The 19875-nt window shown below is 46.9% G+C and overlaps 1 protein-coding gene across 2 annotated transcripts in view; it reads right to left on the bottom strand.

Moving 5' to 3' along the window:
• Nucleotides 1–354: 354 nt before the first annotated feature.
• Nucleotides 355–19875, bottom strand: part of sptlc3 (serine palmitoyltransferase, long chain base subunit 3) — a 95997-nt gene continuing 76476 nt past the window's right edge. The window contains exons 7-12 of one of the 2 annotated variants that reach the window (XM_036945981.2): nucleotides 19513–19618; nucleotides 17053–17272; nucleotides 14991–15117; nucleotides 6474–6609; nucleotides 2687–2816; nucleotides 355–1940 (exon numbers count right to left, since the gene is read on the bottom strand). In XM_036945981.2, the coding sequence (XP_036801876.2) occupies nucleotides 1818–1940; nucleotides 2687–2816; nucleotides 6474–6609; nucleotides 14991–15117; nucleotides 17053–17272; nucleotides 19513–19618 (842 nt within the window). In that variant the 3' untranslated portion in view covers nucleotides 355–1817. Of the gene's footprint in view, nucleotides 1941–2686; nucleotides 2817–6473; nucleotides 6610–14990; nucleotides 15118–17052; nucleotides 17273–19159; nucleotides 19257–19512; nucleotides 19619–19875 lie in introns of those variants that run through there. The other variant, XM_090201765.1, reaches the window with a different exon arrangement.

The raw sequence follows: 19875 nt of genomic DNA, 5'->3' as shown, positions 1-19875 counted from the left end.
TGTTAAGATATGTGGTCTTACCGGAACATTCTGGAACTAAAGCAGTTCCTCTGTTGAGATATGTGGTCTTACCGGAACATTCTGGAACTAAAGCAGTTCCTCTGTTGAGATATGTGGTCTTCCCGGAACATTCTGGAACTAAAGCAGTTCCTCTGTTGAGATATGTAGTCTTCGTCTCTATCAGATTCAGCCGATAGTGAGATATTATCACGTCACAACACAACGTTATCATCAATGCGAGTCCAGAAGCACATGGAAAACATTCTGGGGGGAAACAAAAACTAAATGCAACGATGTATTTCGGTGTAAAATGACAAGAGTCACTGCAACCAGTTCAGTAAAAGAACCAAGAGGTACGGTAACAAAGCAACATTTAATAAAACACATCGTGAAACACCGAGAGACAAACATCTTTCCTTTGAACTCTGGCTTTCATACATTTATTCATTTGACATTTATTTATAAATCAGGCCAGTCAATTAAGAACACATTTTTATCTACAAAGGCAGCCTGGAACGATTGGTTGCCTTGTATAATGATCCGAACTATATGATCTCTTAATTTACATTCTAATATAAACACACACTATTATATACAGAACAGAGCAGCAGCACTTCGGGCACTGGACATTCCTTTTGGTTGTATAAGGTGGCGATGAGACCCCACTCTCTCTGTGGATTGGACTGGTAGAGACCCCACTCTCTCTGTGTAGTGGACTGGCAGAGATGAGACCCCACTCTCTCTGTGTATTGGACTGGTAGAGATGAGACCCCACTCTCTCGGTGTATTGGACTGGCAGGGATGAGACCCCACTCTCTCGGTGTATTGGACTGGCAGGGATGAGACCCCACTCTCTCGGTGTATTGGACTGGCAGGGATGAGACCCCACTCTCTCGGTGTATTGGACTGGCAGGGATGAGACCCCACTCTCTCGGTGTATTGAACTGGTAGAGTCGAGACCCCACTCTCTCGGTGTATTGGACTGGTAGAGTCGAGACCCCACTCTCTCGGTGTATTGGACTGGCAGGGATGAGACTCCACTCTCTCTGTGTATTGGACTGGCAGGGATGAGACCCCACTCTCTCTGTGTATTGGACTGGTACAGTCGAGACCCCACTCTCTCTGTGTATTGGACTGGCAGGGATGAGACCCCACTCTCTCGGTGTATTGGACTGGCAGGGATGAGACCCCACTCTCTCGGTGTATTGGACTGGCAGGGATGAGACCCCACTCTCTCGGTGTATTGGACTGGTAGAGATGAGACCCCACTCTCTCGGTGTATTGGACTGGCAGGGATGAGACCCCACTCTCTCGGTGTATTGGACTGGTAGAGATGAGACCCCACTCTCTCGGTGTATTGGACTGGCAGGGATGAGACCCCACTCTCTCTGTGTATTGGACTGGTCGAGTCGAGATCCCACTCTCTCTGTGTATTGGACTGGCAGGGATGAGACCCCACTCTCTCTGTGTATTGGACTGGTCGAGTCGAGACCCCACTCTCTCGGTGTATTGGACTGGCACGGAAGGCACCTGCTGTTCCCAAAATGTAACCATGTACGACCGGTTCACTTCCCATTATGATCTGGTACAAGACAAATGGTACTAGACACTGTCTAACCCATGCTTACACCCAATCCAATGTTTATAACATGTGTGGGGAGGAGAGCACAAGTGCACACTTCGAGATAAAGGACAAATTATTGGGACGTATGGCCATTCCCTGTCAGCATGGTACCACCGTTACAGTCTCTCAGTGCAGAAGTCAGAGGTCAGAGGTGGGAGGTCAGAGATCAGGGGTTATCCTATCAGTCTATTGGCTAACTGTCCAGCTCAAAGTCTGTGTCGTCGTTGTTGTTGTGTTGTTGTGGACGAGGAGAATATTTCCTCCGGGAGAACTTCAGACACAAATCATCTCCTAACTCGTTCAGATCAAACAACACCTGGGGAAATAAGGAAAATATAATGTTAGAGAGAGAGAGAGAGAGGGAGAGAGAGAGAGAGAGGGCAGGAGAGCGAGCGGGAGAGAGAGAGAAATTGTAATGAATTGAGAGAGAGAGAATTGAATTGAGAGAGGGGGAGATGGAGAGAGAGGGGGAAAGAGTGGGGGAGAGAGAGAGAAAGAAATTGAAATGAATTGAGAGAGAGAGAGAGGGAGAGAGAGAGAGGGCAGGAGAGCGAGCGGGAGAGAGAGAGAAATTGTAATGAATTGAGAGAGAGAGAATTGAATTGAGAGAGGGGGAGATGGAAAGAGAGGGGGAAAGAGTGGGGGAGAGAGAGAGAAAGAAATTGAAATGAATTGAGAGAGAGAGAGAGGGAGAGGGAGAGAGAGAGAGGGCAGGAGAGCGAGCGGGAGAGAGAGAGAAATTGAAATTAATTGAGAGAGAGAAAGAAAGAGAGAGAAGGAGAGAGCGGCAGAGACGGAGAGACAGAAATTGAAATTAATTGAGAGAGAGAGCGAGAGAGAGAGAGAGAGAGAGAGAGAGAGAGGGGGAGAGAGAGGGAGACATTGAAATTAATTGAGAGAGAGGGAGAGAGGGAAAGAGGGGGGGAGAGAGAAATTGAAATAAATTAAGAAAGAGAGAGAGAATTTAATTGAGAGAGGGGAGATGGAGAGAGATAGATGTATGTATGTCTCTATGTGTGTGTGTGTGTTTGTGTCCCGGTGTGTGTTTGCGTGTGTACTCACCTGGTCGAGCATGGCCTTGGTGTGTGCAGCAGACAGACAGAAGCGTGCCCGTGCCTCTGTGATGGGCGTAGCAGGGAACCCTACCACCACCACTCCTATCTTCCTCTTCAGCATGGCGCGAGAGAAAGCCCTACAGAGGCAGAACACAGTCACAGGAAGGCATTGTGAAAGACAAGGCGCAGGGATGAATGAACGTACCAATGTATCAATAATTTGTATTTACAGCCCCTTTTACCCAGCTGTCATAAAGGGCTGTTCAGTAACCTGCCTGGTCCACCATGAAATACACAACTGAATGTGTTAAACAGAACCACCTTACAGTATAACCCTGAACATACAGTATAACCCTGAACATACAGTATGACCCTGAACATACAGTATGACCCTGAACATACAGTATAACCCTGAACATGCAGTATGACCCTGAACATACAGTATGACCCTGAACATACAGTGTGACCCTGAACATACAGTATGACCCTGAACATACAGTATAACCCTGAACATGCAGTATGACCCTGAACATACAGTATGACCCTGAACATACAGTATGACCCTGAACATACAGTGTGACCCTGAACATACAGTATGACCCTGAACATACAGTGTGACCCTGAACATACAGTATAACCCTGAACATACAGTGTGACCCTGAACATACACTTTGACCCTGAACATACAGTATGACCCTGAACATACACCATGATCCTGAACATACAGTATGATCCTGAACATACACTTTGACCCTGAACATACAGTATGACCCTGAACATACAGTGTGACCCTGAACATACACTTTGACCCTGAACATACAGTATGACCCTGAACATACTGTGTGACCCTGAACATACACTTTGACCCTGAACATACAGTATGACCCTGAACATACACCATGACCCTGAACATACAGTATGACCCTGAACATACAGTATGACCCTGAACATACAGTATGACCCTGAACATACAGTATGATCCTGAACATACAGTATGACCCTGAACATACAGTATGACCCTGAACATATAGTATGATCCTGAACATACAGTATGACCCTGAACATACAGTATGACCCTGAACATATACTATGACCCTGAACATACAGTATGACCCTGAACAAACAGTATGACCCTGAACATACAGTATGACCCTGAACATACACCATGACCCTGAACATACACCATGACCCTGAACATACACCATGACCCTGAACATACACCATGACCCTGAACATACACCATGACCCTGAACATACAGTATGACCCTGAACGTACAGTATGACCCTGAACATACACCATGACCCTGAACATACACCATGACCCTGAACATACAGTGTGACCCTGAACATACAGTATGACCCTGAACCAACAGTAGGACACTGAACATACAGTATGACCCTGAACGTACAGTAGGACACTGAACATACAGTATGACCCTGAACGTACAGTATGACCCTGAACGTACAGTATGACACTGAACGTACAGTATGACCCTGAACATACAGTATGACCCTGAACGTACAGTATGACCCTGAACATACAGTATGACCCTGAACGTACAGTATGACCCTGAACATACAGTATGACCCTGAACGTACAGTATGACCCTGAACATACAGTATGACCCTGAACATACAGTATGACCCTGAACATACAGTATGACCCTGAACCAACAGTAGGACACTGAACATACAGTATGACCCTGAACATACAGTAGGACACTGAACATACAGTATGACCCTGAACGTACAGTATGACCCTGAACATACAGTATAACCCTGAACATACAGTGTGACCCTGAACATACAGTATAACCCTGAACCAACAGTAGGACACTGAACATACAGTATGACCCTGAACCAACAGTAGGACACTGAACATACAGTATGACCCTGAACATACAGTAGGACACTGAACATACAGTATGACCCTGAACGTACAGTATGACCCTGAACATACAGTATAACCCTGAACATACAGTGTGACCCTGAACATACAGTATGACCCTGAACCAACAGTAGGACACTGAACATACAGTATGACCCTGAACATACAGTATGACCCTGAACATACAGTATGACCCTGAACATACAGTATGACCCTGAACGTACAGTATGACCCTGAACGTATTACCTTGTTTACTACTCGCTCACATGATCAAACCACATGGTAGCATTTGATCAGCAAATTTTCTGCTATTTGTCCTTGGTGCCACTGAGTGGAATGGTAGAGATGGACATTGGCTCCCTGAACATTAACCTAGTTTTCCACCAGGAACTAGGACAGCAGACGACCAGTGATGACATCATAGTAGAAGGAAGCCCAGTATACAAGGTCCTCCAGCTGCTCAACAGGGTTCGTTGTTATCCTGCCAGAAGGCTGTTATCTTTGGGACGCATCTGAAAGTGTCTGTCCTGTGTGAATACGATCCTCGCCTACTACATTTTATATGATTCACTGACTGATTCACTGACTGATTCACTGACTGATTCACTGTCTGATTCACTGATTGATTCACTGACTGATTCACTGACTGATTCACTGATTGATTCACTGACTGATTCACTGACTGATTCACTGATTGATTCACTGACTGATTCACTGACTGATTCACTGACTGATTCACTGTCTGATTCACTGACTGATTCACTGTCTGATTCACTGATTGATTCACTGACTGATTCACTGACTGATTCACTGATTGATTCACTGACTGATTCACTGACTGATTCACTGACTGATTCACTGTCTGATTCACTGATTGATTCACTGACTGATTCACTGACTGATTCACTGAGCATCTGGACACAGTAAACATTGCCGCTGTTCAAAGTCATCTTGAAAAGACACTCAATATTGACCCTTTTTGTTGTTGTTGTTGTTGCTTCTGAACTGACCCCTAGTAAAATGGCCACCTGCTTTCCAACAACAGATATAGTAGCTGTATGACAATTAGTCCAAGTGACTCGATCAATTGAAACAGCGTGCAAAAAGATCATGGCCAATAGCTGACCTGTTGTACATCCATTCAGACATTGTTGTGGCCTCTGGAACTAACCAATTCTACAGCTATAATGTACTGTGTGTATATATATATATATATATATATATATATTTTTTTTTTAGCTTTATTTAACTTGGCAAGTCAGTGAAGAACAAATTCTTATTTTCAATGACGGCCAAGGAAAAGTGGGGTTAACTGCCTGTTCAGGGGCAGAACGAAAGATTTGTACCTTGTCAGTTTGAACTTGCAACCTTTAAGTTACTAGTCCAACGCTCTAACCACTAGGCTACCCTGCCGCCCCTCTTATGTCCACAGAAGGCAAGATGAGATAGACACACACAAAGTGAAAGCAGATTTCCTCTATGAGTTATTTTATGTGCCAGGTGAAGAGTTGAAGGTGGTCTTGTCTGGGTCTGATGGTGGTGGTAGGTCAGACAACAGACTACATATGCCCCCTAGTGGCAAGGGTTATAATTCCTAATCTAATATACCATCTAGCAGACTTTTATCCAAAGCGATTTACACCCATGAGGTGCATGGATGTTTACCAGTCGGCTGGTACCGGGATTCGAACCCACTACCCTTGGCGTTACAAGCACCACGTTCAACCAACTGTGAGCTACAAAAGGACCACAGTCTAACCTCTCCTTTCATTCCTTCCACAATAAAATATACAAATGTATGAAAGGTACGCTCTGATACTTACATCACTTTCCCAGCATGTAGAACAGAGGGGTTAGAAAGCAGTGCATTGTCCCTGTCGAATAAACCAAAATGAAAGCAACTTACACAACTTTTCCTGGCATGTAGAGCAGAATTGGGACCACAGGAGAATCATCGTTACCATAGATGATGAAGCCCATCTCTTGAAGACGAGACCTGAAGTAGCGTGTGTTCTCTGCCAGCTGGTGCACCCTCGCCTGACCTACAGAGACAGAGTTAATATGGGGTTAGGGCTAGTTGTGAGGGGTCCAACCATGTTGAGAGTTAATATGGGGTTAGGGCTAGTGGTGATGGGGTCCAACCCTGGAGAGAGTTAATATGGGGTTAGGGCTAGTGGTGATGGGGTCCAACCCTGGAGAGAGTTAATATGGGGTTAGGGCTAGTTGTGAGGGGTCCAACCATTTCGAGAGTTAATATGGGGTTAGGGCTAGTGGTGATGGGGTCCAACCCTGGAGAGAGTTAATATGGGGTTAGGGCTAGTGGTGATGGGGTCCAACCCTGGAGAGAGTTAATATGGGGTTAGGGCTAGTGGTGATGGGGTCCAACCCTGGAGAGAGTTAATATGGGGTTAGGGCTAGTGGTGATGTGGTCCAACCCTGGAGATAGTTAATATGGGGTTAGGGCTAGTGGTGATGGGGTCCAACCTTGGCCTGGAGTCAGGAGAAAAACATAAGGTTTATTTATACATTCATTTGTTATTGTCACGTCCTGACCATGGAAAGCTTTTATTTTCTATGGTAGAGTAGGCGTGACTGGGGGGTTGTTCTAGTTTATATTTTCTATGTGGGGTTCTAGGTTTGATTTTCTATGGTGGAGTAGGTCAGGGCATGACTGAGGGGGTTGTTCTAGTTTATATTTTCTATGTGGGGTTCTAGGTTTGATTTTCTATGTTGGTGATTTGTATGGTTCCCAATTAGAGGCAGCTGGTTATCGTTGTCTCTAATTGGGGATCGTATTTAAGTATAATTTTTTTATAGAGTTATTGCACATAGCACCTCAGGAGTCACGGTCTGTTCGTTTATCGTTTTGTTAAGTTTCCCTAATAATAAAGTATGTGGAACTCATATCGCGCTGCGTCTCGGTCCGACCATTATTACGAACGCCGTGACAGTTATCTAGCATCCAGAACAAACGCCAGTGCAGCAACCCTGGATCAGTTAAGTGTTTCGCTTCGAGTTGATTTGAGCGATACCTAGAATCCCAAACTTCTTCCCGTCAGCCTTGGGCTTCAAACCGGCAACACTTTGGTAACAGTTCTGCCTCGCTAACCTTTAGGTTTACCTGTCACCCCCAGAAGATGAGCCACGGTGGTGTAGGGAACCATCATGGGGGAGTAATACTTCATAGCACTGGAGCCACAGCATTCATTATAGAACACTGTCTCTTCTACATTGTTTTAGTCACCTTGAACCACATGTAGGTTTAAACTGACCCTGGACACTTTAATGAGCTGCACCATACCACCTGGCCAGTTAACATGAACCAGGGATGGAGAGAGGGGGGGGGTGGTCACAGTGTTGGAAGATAAAACCTCACATGGCTACCTCTAAAGCCTCCGTTCCTCAGCCACAGACCCCAGCCGTTGGAAAGTAAACCCAGTGTGTGCTCTGCCAGACATTGGCTCTGCTCGGTGACCCACCAGGAATGGCCATTCGTTCAGAGTTATGAGAACCTTCCAGGAATATCCACTGTGGTGTAGTGATAGTTTAGTGATAGTTAGTGTAGTGACAGTTTAGTGTAGTGATAGTTAGTGATAGTGATAGTTTAGTGATAATGTAGTGATAGTTTAGTGTAGTGATAGTGTAGTGATAGCATAGTGATAGTGTAGTGACAGTGTAGTGATAGTGTAGTGATAGCATATTGATAGTGTAGTGATAGTGTAGTGATAGCATAGTGATAGTGTAGTGATAGTGGTAGTGTAGTGATAGTGTAGTGTAGTGACACTACACAGCATACACTACACTGTATGCTATCACTACAGTGTAGATAGTGTAGTGATAGTGATAGTGTAGTGATAGTGTAGTGGTAGTGATAGTGTAGTGATCGTGTAGTGCTAGCATAGTGATAGTGTAGTGATAGTTTAGTGTAGTGATAGTGTAGTGATAGTGTAGTGATAGTGTAGTATAGTGATAGTGTAGTGATAGTGTAGTGTAGTGATAGTGTAGTGTAGTGATAGCATAGTGATAATGTAGTGTAGTGATAGTGAAGTGACAGTGTAGTGATAGTGTAGTAATAGTGTAGTATAGTGATAGTGTAGTGATAGTATAGTGATAGTGTAGTGATAGTGTAGTGATAGTATAGTGATAGTGATAGTGATAGTGTAGTGATAGTGTAGTGATAGCGTAGTGTAGTGATAGTGTAGTGATAGTGTAGTGATAGTGATAGTGTAGTGATAGTGTAGTGATAGTGTAGTGACAGTGTAGTGATAGTGTAGTGACAGTGTAGTGATAGTGTTAGTGGGAACTCTCCTGGAGTGTCCACCCTGCTGTTCCTCAGTCCAGCCCCTCTGTCTGGGCCATTCCACCCTGGACTTACAGGCTTCATAGCCGGTGATTACTGAAGAGCCCTGCTGCTCTCTCTCTCTCCCCTCACCCCATTTCTCTCTCTCTGTCTCTCTCTCCCTCCCCTCGCCCCATTTCTCTCTCTCTGTCTCTCTCTCCCTTCGCCCCATTTCTCTCTCTCTGTCTCTCTCTCCCTCCCCTCGCCCCATTTCTTTCTCTCTGTCTCTCTCTCCCTCCCCTCGCCCCATTTCTCTCTCTCTGTCTCTCTCTCCCCTCGCCCCATTTATCTCTCTCTGTCTCTCTCTCCCTCCCCTCGCCCCATCTCTCTCTCTCTGTCTCTCTCTCCCCTCGCCCCATTTCTCTCTCTCTGTCTCTCTCTCCCTCCCCTCGCCCCATTTCTCTCTCTCTCTCTCTGTCTCTCGGTCCCTCCCCTCGCCCCATTTCTCACTCTCTGTCCAGCCATCTGGTTCCTACCAACTTCCTGTCAGCCATCAAGAACTTTCTCCTTCAATACGTGATTACTGTACAGCATATCAATGCTTCTCCACAACCTCCTCTCCAGCTCTCTGTATCCTGCTTCTGCAGCCAGTTGGTTCTGGGTTGTCCATCTGATGAAGGGAGGGAGGGAGGTGTACTACACACTTACACCTTGCCAAGACCAGAGACACATCACATATGGCACCCTATTCCCTATATAGTGCACTACTTTTAGACCAGAACCCTATGGAACCCTATTCCCTATATAGTGCACTACTTTAGACCAGAACCCTATGGCACCCTATTCCCTATATAGTGCACTACATTAGACCAGAGCCTATAGGGAGGGATATGTAGGGAATAGGGTGCTATTTGGCACACATCCCAGAGCTCCCTGGCCAATAGGATACAATGCATTTCCTAGAAAACAGCGATGGACCCTGGATGTGCCTCTCTGGTGCTGAGCCACAGGTGAAACACAAACAACGCTTCAATGTATCACATATCTTTCAAATATTGATGATCACAGACAAATCTATAGCAGCAGGCCAACCCCGCTGGGAGAACTAATGATGTGAAGGACTGGGGAGCCAGAAGCTAAGGGAGAGCCAGGTAAGAGCTAAGGGAGAGCCAGGCAAGAGCTAAGGGAGAGCCAGGCAAGAGCTAAGGGAGAGCCAGGCAAGAGCTATGGGAGAGCCAGGTAAGAGCCAGAGCCAGGTAAGAGCTAAGAGAGAGCCAGGTAAGAGCCAGAGCCAGGTAAGAGCTAAGGGAGAGCCAGGTAAGAGCTAAGGGAGAGCCAGGTAAGAGCTAAGGGAGAGCCAGGTAAGAGCTAAGGGAGAGCCAGGTAAGAGCCAGAGCCAGGTAAGAGCCAGAGCCAGGTAAGAGCTAAGGGAGAGCCAGGTAAGAGCTAAGAGAGAGCCAGGTAAGAGCTAAGAGAGAGCCAGGTAAGAGCTAAGGCAGAGCCAGGTAAGAGCTAAGGGAGAGCCAGGTAAGAGCCAGGTAAGAGCTAAGGGAGAGCCATGTAAGAGCTAAGAGAGAGCCAGGTAAGAGCTAAGGGAGAGCCAGGTAAGAGCTAAGGGAGAGCCAGGTAGGAGCTAAGAGAGAGCCAGATAAGAGCTAAGGGAGAGCCAGGTAAGAGCTAAGGGAGAGCCAGGTAAGAGCTAAGGGAGAGCCAGATAAGAGCTAAGGGAGAGCCAGAGCCAGGTAAAAGCTAAGAGAGAGCCAGATAAGAGCTAAGGGAGAGCCAGGTAAGAGCTAAGGGAGAGCCAGGTAAGAGCTAAGGGAGAGCCAGGTAAGAGCTAAGGGAGAGCCAGGTAAGAGCTAAGGGAGAGCCAGGTAAGAGCTAAGGGAGAGCCAGGTAAGAGCTAAGGGAGAGCCAGGTAAGAGCTAAGAGAGAGCCAGGTAAGAGCTAAGAGAGAGCCAGGTAAGAGCTGAGAGAGCCAGGTAAGAGCTAAGAGAGAGCCAGGTAAGAGCTAAGGGAGAGCCAGGTAAGAGCTAAGAGAGAGCCAGGTAAGAGCTAAGAGAGAGCCAGGTAAGAGCTAAGGGAGAGCCAGGTAAGAGCTAAGGGAGAGCCAGGTAAGAGCTAAGGGAGAGCCAGGTAAGAGCTAAGAGAGAGCCAGGTAAGAGCTAAGAGAGAGCCAGGTAAGAGCTAAGGGAGAGCCAGGTAAGAGCTAAGGGAGAGCCAGGTAAGAGCCAGAGCCAGGCAACTTTAGGACCAACCAGTAGGGCATTTACCTCAGAGCTGATTGGCTATTCAAAGCAACGATAGAAGGCAGAAGACACTTAATAACCTGCCGAAAACACAAGCCCTGTTTTTGTCAACTGCTCCCTCCTGATAAAATAAGACAAATCCTTGACATAATGTTGACAAAAGCAAGTGCCGGTTTCATGGAAGTGCATGACAGTTCACCTTCCTCTATGGCTTGTTGTTTAAGACATATTGAAAACCACAGAGAACGAGAGGGAGCGAGAGGGGGATACAACTAGTCAGTTGTACAACTGACTGCACTCAACTGAAATGTGTCTTCCGCATTTAACCCAACCCCTCTAAATCAGAGCGAGAGAGATAGACATATTTCGCATACCCTTCCAGTATTTGTATTCATAACGTGACCTCTCACCCCAAAGCTGTGTAAACTTTAACCTTTAGTGTGGAGATGTCTGACTTCACCATTCCCTGGTGTGTTGGAAGAGTACACAACAGACGGGCAGGTCAGAGTTTATTTCCTTCCCAACGAACAGCTGTTTGAATGGGCTACGTCAGGCACCAAGCATCCCTCCTCCTACCTCTCAGGAGCCTCCAGGGCCAGAGGACAGAGGGTTAGTCACCAGTGAATCATGTAAAGCCTTGACTCTCTTTTATTTAGATCTACTACACACACCACGAAAACATTCTACCTTTCAGAGCTTGGCCTCAGGGTTGCCAGGTCAAGCTACATTTTGTAGCTCAATGACTACTCAAAACCCACCAAAAAAGGAAACTTAAGCACCAATTTATGTTTGCTCACGGCAAGAGAGGAGTTGCCATATTTATACAATAATTATTTTCCCCCATAACGTTATCGAGTCAATTATATCATAGTAACGACGTTAGAAGCAACATTTTCCTCAAAATAATAATTATTGAAAGCTATGACATAATGAAGGAATTTGAATGTAACCTTGCCAGATCAAATGCCCAAGGAGGTGTGGTATATGGCCAATATACCACGGCTAAGGGCTGTTTTTATGCATGACTCAATGCGGCCGTTAGCCGTGGTATATTGGCTGTATACCGCAAACCCCGGGGGTGCCTTATTTCTATTATAAACTGGTTACCAATGTAATTACAATAGTAAAAAGTAATGTTTTGTCATACCCGTGGTACAGTTGAAGTCGGGAGGTTTACATACACCTTAGCCAAATACATTTAAACTCAGTTTTTCACAATTCCTGACATTTAATCTTCGTAAAAATCCCTGTCTTAGGTCAGTTAGGATCACCACTTTATTTTAAGAATGTGAAATGTCAGAATAATAGTAGAGAGAATGATTTATTTCAGCTTTTATTTCTTTCATCACATTCCCAGTGGGTCAGAAGTTTACATACACTCAATCAGTATTTGGTAGCATTGCCTTTATATTGTTTAACTTGGGTCAAACGATTTGGGAAGCCTTCCACAAGCTTCCCACAATAAGTTGAGTGAATTTTTCCTCCTGACAGAGCTGGTGTAACTGAGTCAGGTTTGTAGGCCTTCTTGCTCGCACACGCTTTTTCAGTTCTGCCCACAAATTTTCTATGGGATTGAGGTCAAGGCTTTGTGATGGCCACTCCAAAACCTTGACTTTTGTCACGCCTTGACCTTAAAGATCCTTATTATTCTCTATGTTTGGTTAGGTCAGGGTGTGACTCGGGTGGGAAAGTCTATGTTTTCTATTTCTTTGTGTTTGGCCACGTGTGGTTCCCAATCAAAGGCAGCTGTCTATCGTTGTCTCTGATTGGTTGGGGATCACATATAAGTTGTCATTTTCCTTTTGGGTTTTGTGGGATCTTGATTTCTGTTTTAGTGATTTTTTTGCCCGACAGACAGAACTGTGAGTTTTCACATTTGTTAGTTTGTTTGAGTGCTTTTTTGAATATTAAAAATCATGAACACTTTCCACGCTGAGCCTTCGTCTACTCATTCTACAAACGAGAGCCGTTAGAGCTTTGTTGTCCTTAAGCCATTTGGCCACAACTTGGGAAGTATGCTCGGGGTCATTGTCCATTTGGAAGACCCGTTTGCGACCAAGCTTTAACTTCCTGACTGATGTCTTGAGATGTTGCTTCAATATATCCACATAATTTTCCCTCATGATGCCATCTATTTTGTGAAGTGCACCAGTCCCTCCTGCAGCAAAGCACCCCCACAACATGATGCTGCCACCCCCACAACATGATGCTGCCACCCCCACAACATGATGCTGCCACCCCCACAACATGATGCTGCCATCCCCACAACATGATGCTGCCACCCCCACAACATGATGCTGCCACCCCCACAACATGATGCTGCCACCCCCACAACATGATGCTGCCACCCCCACAACATGATGATGTCTCCTTCCTGAGCGGTATGACGGCTGCCTGGTCCCATGGTGTTTACACTATTTATCTACTAGACCCTGGATCTGACCATCTATATCTACTAGACCCTGGATCTGACCATCTATATCTACTAGACCCTGGATCTGACCATCTATATCTACTAGACCCTGGAACTGACCATCTATATCTACTAGACCCTGGATCTGACCATCTATATCTACAACTAGACCCTGGATCTGACCATCTATATCTACTAGACCCTGGATCTGACCATCTATATCTACAACTAGACCCTGGATCTGACCATCTATATCTACAACTAGACCCTGGATCTGACCATCTATATCTACTAGACCCTGGATCTGACCATCTATATCTACTAGACCCTGGATCTGACCATCTATATCTACTAGACCCTGGATCTGACCATCTATATCTACTAGACCCTGGATCTGACCATCTATATCTACTAGACCCTGGATCTGACCATCTATATCTACAAGACCCTGGATCTGACCATCTATATCTACAACTAGACCCTGGATCTGACCATCTATATCTACTAGACCCTGGATCTGACCATCTATATCTACTACTAGACCCTGGATCTGACCATCTATATCTACAACTAGACCCTGGATCTGACCATCTATATCTACTAGACCCTGGATCTGACCATCTATATCTACTAGACCCTGGATCTGACCATCTATATCTACTAGACCCTGGATCTGACCATCTATATCTACTAGACCCTGGATCTGACCATCTATATCTACTAGACCCTGGATCTGACCATCTATATCTACTAGACCCTGGATCTGACCATCTATATCTACTAGACCCTGGATCTGACCAACTATATCTACTAGACCCTGGATCTGACCATCTATATCTACTAGACCCTGGATCTGACCATCTATATCTACTAGACCCTGGATCTGACCATCTATATCTACTAGACCCTGGATCTGACCATCTATATCTACTAGACCCTGGATCTGACCATCTATATCTACTACTAGACCCTGGATCTGACCATCTATATCTACTAGACCCTGGATCTGACCATCTACAGAGTATGGATGGAGTTTAAGGGCATGAAGGGAAATGCAAAGTCTCAGACACAGAGAGAGAGAGACAAACACAGAGAGCGACACAGAGAGAGAGAGAGAGAGAGAGAGACAGACAGAGATACAGACACAGAGACAGACAGACAGAGATAGAGACAGATAGAGAGAGACACAGAGAGAGAGACAGAAAGACACAGAGAGAGAGAGACAGACACAGAGAGAGAGACAGACACAAAGAGAGACAGACACAGAGAGAGACACACACAGAGAGAGACAGACACAGAGAGACAGAAACAGAGAGACAGACAGACACAGAGATAGAGACAGAAACAGAGAGAGAGAGACACACACAGAGAGAGAGACAGAAACAGAGAGAAAGAGATACACACAGAGAGAGAGAAAGCTGGGAACATTTGTTGGACACATGATAAGGGCTGAGGGACTAAAGGGAGGTTCTGGGAGCTTACCCACGGTGGTTCCATCCAGCCCCATGATGCATTTCATGGCTCTCAGGATCTGTTCTGTGACGGGAGGAGACATGGCCGAGGCGTACACCGCACTGTGGGAGTGGCTACGCAGGGAGTCGACCAGCTCCTAAAAGAGAGCGAGAGAGGGAGAGAAAGAGAGAGAGAGAGAAGAGCGAGAGGGAGGGAGAGAGAGAGAAGAGCGAGAGAGTACAGTTTATAACATTAGAGCCATGAATACACGTACTGTATATATGTGATGGGAGAAGTGGCCAAGGCATACACCACAGTGTGGGAGTGGCTACGCAGGTAGTCCACCAGCTCCTGTAATACAGACCAATCACAGGGCAACATTACACACTGTGGGAGTGGCTACGCAGGCACACACACAAAAAAAAATGGTTCTATATATTGTGCTTCTATCCATAGCGGAACCCTTTTTGGTGCTATTAAGAACCCTTTCCTAAGATTCTATAAAGAACCCTTTCCTAAGATTCTATAAAGAACCATTTCCTAAGATTCTATAAAGAACCATTTCCTAAGGTTCTATAAATAACAATTTCCTAAGGTTCTATACAGAACCCTTTCTTAAGGTTCTATACAGAACCCTTTCTTAAGGTTCTATAAAGAACCCTTTCCTAAGGTTCTATAAAGAACCATTTCCTAAGGTTCTATAAAGAATGGTTCTATAAATACCCTTCCTCAATCTTAAAGGTTCTTTGTAGATAATTTTGTACTATAGAACCATACAGAGATTTATTCTGTTTAACCATTATGTTATTTTGTTGAACTTCTCTAGGTGTTATTATTGTGTTAATAATTGTCTAGTTGAATCAGGTGTGGTAGCTCTGGTACAGCTGGGGGGTCCCTGAGGAGAGAACTGAGACCCTCTGGTACAGCTGTGGGTCCCTGAGGAGAGACCTGAGACCCTCTGGAACAGCTGTGGGTCCCTGAGGAGAGACCTGAGACCCTCTGACTTAGTCAACTGTTCTCAAACGACACGAGACCATAATGTAGAGGGAGCTCATGTGACACAACGTGAGCCTGAAAACCATTTCTGTCACTGTTTCTCAGCCATCTGAAGACTGAATACAACAGGAAGACTTTTGGGATACCAGTGCAGCAACTAACTGTAAAGAGACCGTGTTGTAGTGAGGCAGGATTTTTTAAATTTACTTTTTTAACCTTTATTTTACCAGGCAAGTCAGTTAAGAACAAATTCTTGTTTTCAATGACAGCCTAGGAACAGTGGGGTTAACTGCCTTGTTCAGGGGCAGAATGACAGATTTGAACCTTGTCAGCTCGGGGATTCGATCTTGCAACCTTTCGGTTACAAGTTCAACGCTCTAACCACTAGGCTACCTACCGTCCCTACACTCTAACCACTAGGCTACCTACCGTCCCTACACTCTAACCACTAGGCTACCTACCGTCCCTACACTCTAACCACTAGGCTACCTACCGTCCCTACACTCTAACCACCTGCCGCCCCAAAGGATGAGGCCTGTCATGCTCATTGTTCCTAAACGTCAACAGTAGATTCATTCAGCTAGTGGTTGACAGGATCAGTTTTGTCAGCCCTGGGGGGTAGGGGTAAATGAACCCTGAAACAAGCAGACATCTGGTTCTAGCTGGGTAACTATCTCTGCTTTAGGGCCTTGAAGGGGTTTTGCTCCGAATGAATTCAACTAGGAACATGTCCGAAATCCAGCCCACATTTGGAGACTGGAGTTAGGTCTGTCTGTCTGTCTGTCTGTCTGTCTGTCTGTCTGTCTGTCTGTCTGTCTGTCTGTCTGTCTGTCTCAGCATCCTAGTTGTTTAACTACACATCTGGGGACTGGAGTTAGGCCTGTCTGTCTGTCTGTCTGTCTGTCCGTCCGTCCGTCCGTCCGTCCGTCTGTCTCAGCATCCTAGTTGTTTAACTACACATCTGGGGAGTGGAGTTAGCTTCAAAACATTTTAAAAACTTTCCAAGACGTGTTGTCCTTGCTGAACATGACCCAGGACTAATGACAAGTTCATCTAATTGACCAGGGATGCCCAGGAATGCCCAACGCCCACCTACCTTTTTCCCAGCGATGTATCCTCCTGCAGCCCCGAAACTCTTGGTGAATGTTCCCATCATGACCTCGATGTCTGAGGGGTCCAGACCAAACAGTTCTGTCACACCCCTCCCTGTCGGCCCCACCGCCCCGGTACTGTGAGCCTCGTCCAGGTACAGGTAGGCCTTGTACTTCTTCTTCAGGGATACTATGTCTGGCAGACGCACCACCGACCCCTCCATACTAGAACAGGGCACAGAGATATACACTGAGTTACATTACCTCTAATACCATCTTTCTCTGTCTCCCTGGTTACATTACCTCTAATACCATCTTTCTCTGTCTCCCTGGTTACATTACCTCTAATACCATCTTTCTCTGTCTCCCTGGATACATTACCTCTAATACCATCTTTCTCTGTCTCCCTGGTTACATTACCTCTAATACCATCTTTCTCTGTCTCCCTGGTTACATTACCTCTAATACCCATCTCTCCCTGATTACATAACCACTAATACTCAATCTCTCTATCTCTCTTCCCGACCACAAAAGTGTGGAGTATCTCCGCACCGCCAAGCGCCTCAACTCCAGGCAGGCGAGATGCTGTTAACCTGGTTCAACTTTTCCCTCTCCTACCGGCCGGGGTCCAAGAACGTCAAGCTGGATGCCCTGTCTCGCCACTATAACCCCGCGGCTCCCACCCCGGAGCCCGAGACCATCCTTCCCACCTCGTGCCTGGCGACGGCACTCAGCTGGGGAATCGGGAAACAGGTCCGGGAGGCGCAGCGGTCCGAGCCAAACCCTGGTAACCGGATGTTCGTGCCTGACGCTGTCTGCTCCGCGGTCCTGGAAAGTGCCCATTCCTCCATCTTTCCTGCCACCCGGGCTCCCAGCGGACCCTGGCCTTCGTGCGACAACGCTTTAATTGGCCTACCATGGTCCGGACGTTGCCACCTTTGTCACCGCCTGCACGGTCTGTGCACGGAACAAGTCCCCTCGACAAGCTCCGGCTGGCCTCTTCCAACCTGTGCCTGTCCCTCATCGCCCCTGGTCTCACATCTCCCTGGACTTTGTCACGGGTCTCCCCCCGTCTGATGGCAACAAGGCCTCCCTGACCATGGTGGATCGCTTTTCCAAGGCTGCCCACTTCATTCATTCCTCTCCCCAAGTTACCCTCGGCCAAGGAGACGGCCCAGCTCATGGTGCAGCACGTCTTCCGGATCCATGGACTGCCCATGGACATGGTCTCCGAACGGGGTCCTCAGTTCTCGTCTTGGTTCTGGAAGGCATTCTGCACTCTCATTGGGTCGTCGGCCAGCCTGTCCTCCGGGTTCCACCCCCAGTCTAACGGCCAGTCGGAACGAGCCAACCACCCTGCGCTGCCTAGTCTCCACCAACCCCACCACCTGGAGCCAGTAGCTGGTGTGGGTGGAATCCTTCCCTGCTCTGCCATGGGCCTATCACCGTTTGAGTGTTCCCTAGGGTAACATAGGGGTCGTCATACCTTCTTCCCAGATGTATGTCTGCCGCTGTTGTCAAACCTGGAGGACAGCCCGGTCGGCCCTCCTCAAGACCCCCTCCAGGTATCGTCGACGATCGGACCGCCATCGGACCCTGGCTCCCCGGTATCATCTTCTGCAGAAGGTATGGCTATCCACCCGGGATCTGCTCTTCCGGGTGGAATCCCGCAAACTCTCCCCCCGGTTTATTGGCCCGTTCCCCATCTCCAAGATCATTAGACCATCTGCTGTCTGTCTTCTGTTGGCCCTTTGTATACATCTCACCTTTCATGTATCCAGAGTCAAACCCATGTCTCACAGCCCTTTGTCTCCCGTTTCCAGGCCCATCCCTCTCCCCCGTCTCATCGACGACCAACAAGCAGTGAGGCGTCTCCTGAAGGTTCAACCCCGGGGCAGGGGGTTCCAGTACCTGCTTGACTGGGAGGGTTACGGCCCGGAGGAGAGGCGCTTGATCCCCGTCAGGGACATCCTGGACCCAGGCCTCATCGCCGACACCCCGGTCAACCAGGTGTGCGCCCAGGTAGGACGTCAGGTGGTGCCCCAAGAGGTACTGTCACACCCTGATCTGTCTCACCTGTCTTTGTGATTGTCTCCACCCCCCTCCAGGTGTCGCCCATCTTCCCCATTATCCCCTGTGTATTTATACCTGTGTTCTCTGTTTGTGTGTTGCCAGTTCATTAAACTATTGATTATTTTGTGGTCTTCATCTGGGAGAGAGAGACACAGAGAGAGAGAGAGGCAGAGAGAGAGAGACAGAGACAGAGACAGAGACAGAGAGAGAGACAGAGAGAGAGAGAGAGAGAGAGAGAGACAGAGAGAGAGACAGAGAGAGAGAGAGAGGGAGAGACAGAGAGGGAGAGACAGAGAGAGAGCGAGAGAGAGAGAGAGAGAGAGAGAGAGGGAGAGGGAGAGGGAGACAGAGCTGCCCACTGTCCAAGAGAATAATTAGGTGTGTGTCCTAACCTGTAGATTCCTTCCACCATGATCAGAATCTTCCTCCAGGGCCGGTGGGTCCGAGGCTGCCCACTACACACCGCCTCCCTCAACAGACGCTCCAGGCTCTGCATGTCTTGGACACACACACACACACACACGAATGATTCCCATTCAAAAAATGTTTTTTTCCCTAACCCCTAACCCTAAACCTAACCCTAAAACTAACCCCTAACCCTAAAACTAACCCCTAACCCTAAAACTAACCCCCTAACCCTAAAACTAACCCCTAACCCTAAAACTAACCCCTAAGCCTAAAACTAACCCCTAAGCCTAAACCTAACCCCTAACCCTAAAACTAACGCCTAAGCCTAAAACTAACCCCTAAGCCTA

Source organism: Oncorhynchus mykiss, chromosome 16 (genome assembly GCF_057628025.1).
Source record: "Oncorhynchus mykiss isolate SJ-2025 chromosome 16, ASM5762802v1, whole genome shotgun sequence".
NCBI classification, from domain to species: domain Eukaryota; kingdom Metazoa; phylum Chordata; class Actinopteri; order Salmoniformes; family Salmonidae; genus Oncorhynchus; species Oncorhynchus mykiss.
The sequence above is the reverse complement of the archived record's forward strand: the minus strand, read 5'-3'. Positions and strand labels throughout refer to the sequence as shown.